General features: G+C 42.2%; 1 protein-coding gene across 1 annotated transcript in view; it reads right to left on the bottom strand.

The window, feature by feature from the left end:
- LOC108577393 (mucin-17) overlaps positions 1–10,179 on the bottom strand; it is a 102,387-nt gene that overhangs the window by 22,568 nt on the left and 69,640 nt on the right. Inside the window, 3 exon segments of the mRNA XM_017940541.1 lie at position 1; positions 3–2,284; positions 4,009–4,062. The exon segment at position 1 is cut by the window's left edge and continues 4,992 nt beyond it. Coding sequence (XP_017796030.1) covers position 1; positions 3–2,284; positions 4,009–4,062 — 2,337 coding nt within the window.

The following is a 10,179-nucleotide window of genomic DNA, read 5'->3' as shown; positions in this document are numbered from 1 at the left end:
TTAATCTGCTCCTTCGCTGCCTCAGTTGGAACAACTGGAGTCGGACTGGGTTCGATCTCAGGCGTCGTTTGTTTAGTTTCCTCGAAATCTCTGATAGCTATTCCAGATTCAGTTGGGATACTCTGATCGGTGGTTGTGTCCTGTTCCTGCAACGTAGTCAGAGTCTCCTCTGTAGTCTGTTCCATGGTCGTTGGGTACTTTTCGGTCTCAGCTTCGTGTTGAGGAGTAGTCGAAGGTAGAACAGCTTCAGAAATCTTCGTCGGAGATATCAAAGTCGATTCGTCCTTCTCGAACAATCCTGCAACCACGGCAGACACTCCATTGGGCCCTACAGTCTGAGTAATCACGTTCGTTTCGACGACCTCTCTGCTGGAAATGCTGGAAGTGCTCTCTTGGAAGAAGGTAGTCAAATACGTGTACGTAGTGTACAGAGTCTTGAATATCAGCTCTATTTCTTCATCCTGTTTGGTAGTCTGCTCCTCTTCAGCTATATTGACCAAGCTAGGAGTAGTTCTCGTCGTCACTGACTCAGTCAGGGTTGTATGAAGAATAGGAGACGCTGTTTCACTTGGAGAAATCAGTTCTGTCAGGTAAGTGACCTCTGAAGAGACCACTTCTCTGGATCTTACGGAAGTCGTAGTTTGATCGCCATTAGGAATGAAGAAAGTGGTGAAATATGTGAAAGTCTTGTAAGCTGTGGATGGAAGAAGCCTGGTAGCTAAAGTAACCTTCGTTTCTTGTTCACCAAACTGATGCTCCTTACGATCCTGCTGTGCAAGATCGTTCTTCGAGCTTCCACCTTTGATACTGCGACCCTGAGGATCTCCAGGTAGTATGTCGTTAAGAATCTCGTCGTCCAAGGTAGATCCAACTGATTCAGTGGTACCAAGCACCCTTCTAGCACTCTCTAATATATCTTTCAAGGTAGTCAACACGCTGTCAGTGGTACCTTTGAATGGAGTGGTTAATTCGTTCATTTCTGGAGGAGCTTCTTCGCTGGTTGTGATCACTTTAGGCGTGGTACCAGTCGTCAACTCCAGAGTAGTGTCGTGTTCAACTTCAGGCTCTTCGGTGCCTGTAGTTCCATAATCCACTGTGGTGTCTTCAGTATCATAGGTAGCAGTTGCTTCGTCAGGGAAGAAATAAACATTCGACGAAGTGTGAATGATCTGAGCGTAATTCGTTCCAACGTAGGTACCATAAATCATGCTCTTGTAATGCGTAGTGGTACCATCTTGAGAAGTGGTCGAATCTACAACCTTCAGAAGGCCTGTCGGTTTCAGAGAGCCAGTTTCTGCGTCTGGTATCAGAAGAAGAGGCTCTGTAGACCTCGTAGAAGGTTCACTTTCGAAATCTTCTGTTACACTCGGCTGAATATTAGCTCTGTTGATAGCGTCCAGTAAAGGATCACCTGTTTCGTTGCGTGGATCAGATTTAAATCCAGGATGCTGTTTAGTCTTCTCCTGAGCAGCAACGATACTAGTAGGCCTGATTTTCATCACAGCGATCCCATCGTCAGGCCTCAAAGTCGCGTCTCCCTTGATCGTGGTGGCTGGACGACCGACAGGAGCCGGCGATGTGCTCGGAGAGAAAACTATAACAGTCTCACCCACTGTGGTAGTAAAATCAGCGAAACCGTGATAGGTTACAGTAGGCAGAGGCTTCGTATCCAATTTCTTCTGCACAGGTATCTTAGCCTGAGGCTTGAAGATCTTAGGCAATCTAGGCCTGAAATTCTTCGGCTGATCATCCTCTACGTTGTCAAAAGTACTCGCCACGTACTCGTGTTTCACCGTGTAAGTAGGAAGATTCTCCGCTGGTCTAACCTTCGCAGGCTTGAACCTCTGAGAGTCCGAACTCAGTTTTTTTTTCTCCCTTGACAATTCGTCCAACTTCGTCGAAGACTTCTCACTCTCGTCCCGACTGTCCGAATCCTTCTCCTCGTTCCCATCTTGCCTCGTGTTCTCGATATCCTTCAACACTTTGATCGGCGCGTTGTCCAGCGCTACTCTGAGCTGCCAGTCGTCGTCCGGCGTTCTCGACGGGTAAACCACGTACGGAGTAGGTGAATCCGGCGTAGGTTCCTTGTCGTAGAACACTCTACTCGACGTGGAGAGTATCCTGGCGTAGAGACGTCCGTTGTCCAGCGTGGTACCGAGTACCTGCGTGGCGAACTCTGTGCTGGCGCCATCCTGGACGAAGGTTCGCGCGGTTTTCGTTAGCAGACCGACCGGGGGCACGGATTTGCCAGGTCTGGCCGAGACTAGGAGGACCGTGGTTACGCCTAGGGACGACCATCGTGTACGATATGGAGCGATATTGCAGGAAGAGTTCAGGATCGTTCAGAAACGCCGAGAGAAAGATAGATAGAGAGAAAACCGGGGACAATCGCCGCAGCACGAGGAGCACGTTCGTCGACGAGCGTTGTCATTTATATTACAATAAACGTGTATATATATATAATATTCACGAGAGAGAGAGAGAAAGAGAGAAAAAAAATCATCGTCCAGTCGTGTGTACGGTAGTAAAAAATAATCGTCGAACGTCCATGTCACGATAATGGTAATATCGCCGTTTGGTAGTACGGTAGATATATCAGCCAATTTCAGTTTCACATATTCATTCATTCGTTTGTTTAGTTTTTGTGGTATTTTGCAGTTATTGTTTCATTTTTGGTTGTTTTTTGTTTTTAGATAATGTAGGTCGTCGGAGAGACGGAGTGTCGGGCGGACGTTGGAGGCAGACGGCATCCAGTAGTTGTTGAGAAGAGTTGAAGGCGAGGAGCAGGCGGGAGCAGTAACAGAAACAGAAAAAAAAGAGACAGACGATCTTAGTGGACGAGTCATCCTGTGTTGGTATAATAGCCTATAGAGAGAGATAGAGATAGAGATAGAGAGAGAGCAACCTGCGCTACGTCCCCGTTTATTCTTTTTTTTTATTATTATTATTACCCTGCCCACGAGTATCGATTTCTGATCGTCGCACGTTCACGTAGGGGGCCCACATGTACATTCTCTATATACACGTGTTAAGTATGAAAGAACGATAGAGGTCTGCCGGTACGGTTCCGTTTCGCATGCTACCGGAAACGGGACCGGTACCAGAGGCTTCTGTGTTGTCACTCGTGAAGCGTGCGCTCGGAGAAAACGACCGAAGAAGACGCAGGAGGCGTTAAAAAGTTGTCAGTTGTATCGTTATTATATAGATATACGTATTTATAGAATTATATATAAAGAAAAAGAGTGAGATAGAGAAATAGTATGTACAGCTCGAGGGACCTGAGAACTCGTTCCGAAGGATCCGTTTAGCTCTCGGTCAACAATGGAGGCGTTTCTAATTCGTGCTCGATCTATAGGCCCGTGCGAACCGCGAAATTCATTTCAGTGAAAGTTTCTCGTATCCTTTTTACACGTCGTGTATTGTTTTTTTTTCATTCCTCTCCTGGTTTCCCCCCATAGTCGTCGTCAGATCGATCGTCAAGTCCCTCGAGGCTACGTATCAGGAGTTTCGAGAACCATTTACCCACGGGAATGGAATAGAAGTGTCGAGAAAAAAAAACAACGAAAGTTTCAAACGAAGTAGTATATAGAAAAACAAAAAGACAGAGTGAGACACATTGTATATATATATATATATTTATGTATATACATATGTATGTATATTTCGAAATGTAGTAATTCTCTGATTATATGTACACGGCCGCACCTCGCGTCGACACGCACATTGCATTGCTTTTTAGAGATAGAACGATCGGTTTTACTGTGAGAAGAGAAAGGCCCAGACAGCAGAGACGAGAAGTAAAGAGAGAGAGAAAGAGAGAGAGAGATAGGAAAGCGAAAGAGAGAATCGTTGGTTGCACCGATAGAATTACGCTCGTCGCGAATAATGGAGCAACGGAACGAACTGGATTAATTTCAAGTAAATAAAGCTGTTCGCTCGAGCGTGATTCTATAGGATGGGTACGAGTTGGATGCAAGACAGGCACGCTTAAACGGTGGAGAGACTCACCTTGCAGGTCCCTTTCTATCCTAGGTGCTTTTACTTCAGTCAACGATTCGTCATCTGAAAGTAGAAGATACGTCGGTTATTTTCTATCGAGACAATTCATTTCTCGACTTCAGCGACACAATACAGTTCTTGGCTAATTTTCTATGAAAAGTGCTTAATGCACCGGTCAAGGACTTTCAACGACGCCTCCGAGAAAGGAAACAGTGGGTGGTGAGGAGAAGTTCTCCAAGGATGATTGCACGATGAGCTGCGTTTGGTCATCGGTGTTACATGGTCAAACGCGTAGGAATAGAAACGCACTTTCGTTAGGCGAAATGTAATTATTTTACCTTCGTCCTAACCTCCGTAATGAAAGATACTGTGCAACGTATAAATCTGAACTACGCTGATTAACCCTCGGAAGGCGAATCGTTTTAGACGGACGCGAGACACGGATGCAGGGTCACTTTTGACCCGGAGCAAAATTTCTATCGTACACGGGTTTCAAGAAGGAAGTGTGTGTAAATGTGTACGTCTACATTGTGTGCCTACGTTTGACACGTAAAATAGGTGTATTTCCTGTACCAAACGTAATCTTAGCCGCTGCCGAGTCAAAATGGCCCTGCATTCGTTGTACAAGGGTTGAGCAGTAGTCGTAAAATTTTCAAAAGACACTATACTTGCGCAAACAGTGCTCACATTAATTACAGACTCCAGCTAGAACGCTAAATATCATAAATCGCCGGCAAGCAAGAATTCCATCGCACCTTTCGTCTGCCTATCTAATTAGCCCTAGAACGTTCCCGCTCAACCTGGTCATTTCCCCCCATTTTCGACCAGTTTTTAAGCGACACTCGAGTTAGGTAATTGCGACACACGTTGCATGGTTCCATTCACCCGGGGCATGAGCGTGTAATTACGGGAGAACGCGAAACGTCCGACAATGGGGTTTAACAGTGTCAACTTGAACGCCGTCGAGGCGTCGTTCTCGAAACACAACGCGTCCTGACAAAGTGTACCGGCCGCTTCAAAGCGAGACCTGAAAATTCCACGATGAGTAAAGTAAACCGGCGAGCACAGACACAGCGGCGGCACGCGTGAGCGTGTATAACGAAGAGGAATCGAGAAACGCTCGAACAAGGTGTACGTATGGGAATGAGAGGAGAAGAGGTCCCATGGCATCGACGATGCTGAAGATGTCGTCCGCGACGTACAGTTATCTGACCGACTCCTTTCTTCTCTTCGCGAGAATATTTTTCCCCTCTTCCCGTCTCCCGAGGTTCCTGCCACGTGCACACCGACTAAATCCTCTTCACGCACACCGCCGATCTTTTCTACCTGAGCGGTACGCCGGTTCGCTACTTTGTTCGCCACCGGCCCGACACACAGGTGTGTTTTTTTTAAGAAATTGAAAGTAGCGTGGTTTTAATCGAGTTCCCTCGTTTTTTTTTTTTTGCGTCTGATTACGAGTTCGAATTGGTTCTGGTTGAGGCGAACGAGGGAAAGGGAGATTGTTCGTCCGGTAATGATACTGTTGGGACATTTTTGAGGTTGAACGATGAATGGGTTTTAATCAGAGGTGAATTAAGATTCTCGTTGAAAATTGAAGTATTTCTTGATTCTTCGAATTTCGAGGGAAATTGGACGAGATTAGTCTTCTCATTTTTATGAGTTCGAAATTTTACTAGGTAAATTTGGATCGATTTCGAGTAACAAATACAATACTCGTTATTATTTTATTTCACTACTATTATCATTATTTTTACTCACTGATACTGGTTACTTGTGTAGCACGTAATTAGGTCGCTACCTCAGTTTCTTTTTTCAAACTAAATTACACGAAAGTTACATTTTCCTCAAATACACGTACACGAGCTTACTCCAACTATTTCCATTGCTTAAAAATACTAATTTATTGGTCCCGTTCGTAATGTTCCGTGAACTCGTATAAAAGTCTATCGTCCTCAAAGGGTTAACGACTGAACTCCACTCGAGCATAGATCGAGTAGGAAAAAAACACCGGGTAATTTTGCGAAGAGCCGAGAGATAATAGGAAATTCCAATTAAAAAGTCGTCTAACTCAGAAACGGCTCGTGGAATCGATCGAAAGCGATTCGAGATTCCAGCACGAGCGTGACATTGTTTGCAGCGTTACTGGAACGGACGTGTCGAGCAAAAATCCCCGATCTCGGCTCGTTTTTCCACGTCGAGTCGCTGGGACACCTGCGTGGTCCAAGCCGAGTGTCGTTAAACGAACGCCATAGGAAAGGTGGAACGGAGGCTGTCGATCGAGCGGATTCTTTCTACGCGTTGTGCCTCATTCATTCGTCATGCTCGATTTGCCGAGTTCCCGGAGTTTCGTAGAATTTCGTTCGTCTTGAATGGCCGTCGTAGACGTCGTCGTCGTGACCCAGCCTGCCCTACTACCTGTCTCACCTCCTCCATTGCTTGCCCGTTAGCTTTTAGCGCTATTAGAATCACTCTTACGTCACCGTTCGAGCTAGGAGCAATCCGCGAAATTGCACGTCGAGGTCGTTTACACCGGGTGAAATTATGGTTGGCAATTTAGTGCGAGGATAATTTACATACATAGGAGAGTTTCTGGTGTTTTCCGGTATTTTCGCCGGCGACGTCGTTCGTGGTGGGTCGAATTCGAACGAGACGTGATCTGTTAGTGTACAGGGTGTACTGTAAATTGTGGTGTAGTCGACAGTAAGAAGATTCTTCATAGAAAGAAAATAAATAAAAAATTTTGTTAATTTCTTAACTGATTTCTGAGAAAAGTAACTTCGAACGTGAAATTGTCACGTTACAGATTTAAATTTAACGAGTTCCGTGTTCAGTAGTGGACCTTCTGTGTATTATTATGCAAATGAATATAATCAAAAATATCTCTTTGAAAATTGTGCCGTTTAATTATACGAGAGATAAGCTTGAAGTTTCTTTAAATTTAATTTTTCAATTTACATTGCTAAAGTATCCAACTAAGTAAGCTTCGTATTACTCTTTTAATCGTAATTATCAATTAATTTAATTGTAGAATATTGCAATAAAAATTTTCCCCGATTTTTCCAACACTTTTCACAGGTGAATCGCTATAAGTATGAAATTTTGTTACAGATTCCACTGTCAAAAGGAAACAATCGCAACAGTTCCATAAACGATAATAACTGGATGTTTCCATTGGTCTCGCCTCTTTGTCCGGCAATTAGTATTGTTCGAGCAAACAGCACGGTTGATCGGTTCCTCCTGGACGGCGATTACTGTTATTCCGATAGCTACGAGCGGTTTGCATTTACACTCGAGCTCTTTTATTACAACACTACACAGTGTCCACAATATCGCGATAAACAGAGCGTGTAAACTATCTTTCGGTATTACGGTGGATGATTATGAAATATCGACCGCTGACGATATGTATTCGCCGAACGAGATCGATCAATGGACTCCTTTAATTGCCTAACTTCGTCGTAATCAGACGTTTCTGCGAATTCTTTCAGCCTGTGTTTCGTAAAATTGCGATAATAGACTGCATTACGAGGAATCTTAAGAAACTTGAACGAAGCGATTAAGTATTATATGTGCAAAAAGTGGTAACACATTTTATTTTGACCCATTATCCTTATCCGTTTATGAATATGTATAGAGTTATCAGGAGGAATTGCTGTACTTTAATCACTCTTTCATTGGAGGAAGTATCAACTTACTTCGTTTAAGTGTTATTTAAAAAAAAAAAAAATGAATTTTGCATTTCCTATAAATGGAATTACCATATTTTGCCATAGTTCCCGTTTAAATATTGAAGTACTCGGTATAGAAATGTATCCACGAAACCAGAGATTTGTGTTATAATAATTTTCTCCATTTTTCATGCAAATTGTGTTTCACTTCAATACATCAATCGCTATACTTCAAAATTAAAATCTCAAAATCACTGTATTTCAGAATTAAAATCACAGAATCACTATGCTTCGAAATTAAAATCACAGAATCGCTATACCTCAAAATTAAAATCAGAAAATCATTACACTTCAAAATAAAAATCACTGCACCTCAAAATTAAAATCACAGAATCACTATGCTTCAAAGTTAAAATCACAGAATCACCATACTTCCAAGTTAAAATCACAGAATCACTCTACTTCCAAATAAAAATCCCAGAATCACTATGATTCGAAATTAAAATCACAGAATCACCATCACTCAAAATGAAAATCAGAAAATCATTACACTTCAAAATAAAAATCACTGCACCTCAAAATTAAAATCACAGAATCACTATACTTCCAAATTAAAATCGCCGAATCACTATCACTCAAAATTCAAATCACCGAATCACTGTACTTCCAAATAAAAATCCCAGAATCGCTATGATTCGAAATTAAATTCAACAACAATTAATATTTCGAATTTTCAGCTTCGACTCAATTTCACCGAGCTCGTTGAAATTAATCTCATTCAACTCTGTTCGTCTTTTCCCAGCAAGAAGACATTCGCACGAAATTTACGAGAAGCGAACGGTCAAAAGTTGACAGTGACCAAACGAGATGACATCCGGTTATCCAACCGGTGGCCACTTCTCGGTAGTCCAACGATCGAGATCGACGTACTCTCATGGTTCGAGGTCATCCTCGTCCAGGTGCATTGGGTCAGCTGGTCGACTCTTCGAGTCGCCCTTCTTTCACCGACGAGACGGGGTCCCTGGCTTGAGGCCAACGTTTCACAATCGCCTGCCAAACGGGCCATACTCTTGCCAAATCATCGACAACAATGCTCGTCGATCCTTCTTTATCCGCGCAGGATATCCCGATTTCGCCGGGGAAACTCTGATACTCGTGGCGAAATCCAGCTTCCTTGGGAACCGTTTCGAGGACAGAACTAGGGTATCCTTTCGAGCAATCGCGAAATTCTCTGCTCTTACTTGCAATTCTTGAAGTTTACGTTGTGCCGGTTAGAAGTGGACTATCTGCTTTAGCGCGAAGAAATTGTTTATATAGGTTTGTTGACGGTTGAACTAAAGGGAAGGAATAATGTAATGGGCTTGAGATGAAAAAATTTCCGTTGAACTAAGTGTCTATGAATAAAAACAAGGCTCGAATGGTAATTGGAAGTTAATTACTTGTTTATAAAAGGAAAAGACGTTATTTATAATATTTTTCTCGTAACGGAATATTAATAGCATTAATTAGAGGTATTAATAGTAATTGTAGAATGTGAATATTATTTATTTAATACTTTCTGCGTTAAAATTATAAAGATTCGTGTGAAAAGAATTATTTAACGTAATAATTTTAGCTTTACTGTGCTTGTTCTTGATATGTGACCACAGGTCAACCTGATTTGTAATCGTTACAAACTTTAAATTTAGTGCAGATAGAGAAAATGTATAATATAATTTATTTTATGGTATTACAACGAGGAAACGTTGAAAAAGAATTGTTTAACGTAATAATTTTAGTTCTACTATGGTTATTTATAATGTATGACCACGGGTCAACCTGATTTTTAATCGCTACGAACTTTAAATTTAACGTAAACAGCGAAAACGTGTAATATAATTTATTTCACGGTATTGTAACAAACAAACGTTGAATAAACGTTTAATTCTTATAAACAGAATTATTTAACACAATAATTTTAACCTTAATGTTGTTATTTTTAATCTACGACCACGGGTCAACTTGATTTTTAATTCTTACAAACTTCGTCTCGCCACGGGAAAGTAATAAGATCGTTAAAACGTAGTTATTTATCGAAAAGAGTTGCAGAAATGTATAAATGACAATATGTACTGTTATAACAAATCGTTGGAAGTATAAATTTACAATAAAAATTGTGAAAATTAATAAATTATACGGTATTGTAATGTTAGAATAGAATTGTGGAAGTTTCCCGCGAAAAATAGTCGATTCCAGCAAAAAGTGATCGATCTCCCGCGAAAAGTAGCGGATCTCCCGCGAAAAGTAATCGATTCCCGCGCAAATTAGTGGATCTCCCGCGAAAAGTGATCGATCTCCCGCGAAAAGTAGCGGATCTCCCGCGAAAAGTAATCGATTCCCGCGCAAATTAGTGGATCTCCCGCGAAAAGTGATCGATCTCCCGCGAAAAGGAAGTCTCGCGCATGACTTTTCCAACGATTTTGCTAATGACTTTGGGGAGAGGGTACCGAAGGTATATAAGGACCCGCCGATG

Source organism: Habropoda laboriosa, unplaced genomic scaffold (genome assembly GCF_001263275.1).
Source record: "Habropoda laboriosa isolate 0110345459 unplaced genomic scaffold, ASM126327v1 scaffold5, whole genome shotgun sequence".
Lineage (NCBI taxonomy): Eukaryota > Metazoa > Arthropoda > Insecta > Hymenoptera > Apidae > Habropoda > Habropoda laboriosa.
Note: the sequence above shows the minus strand (reverse complement) of the source record. Positions and strands in the feature narration are given on the sequence as shown.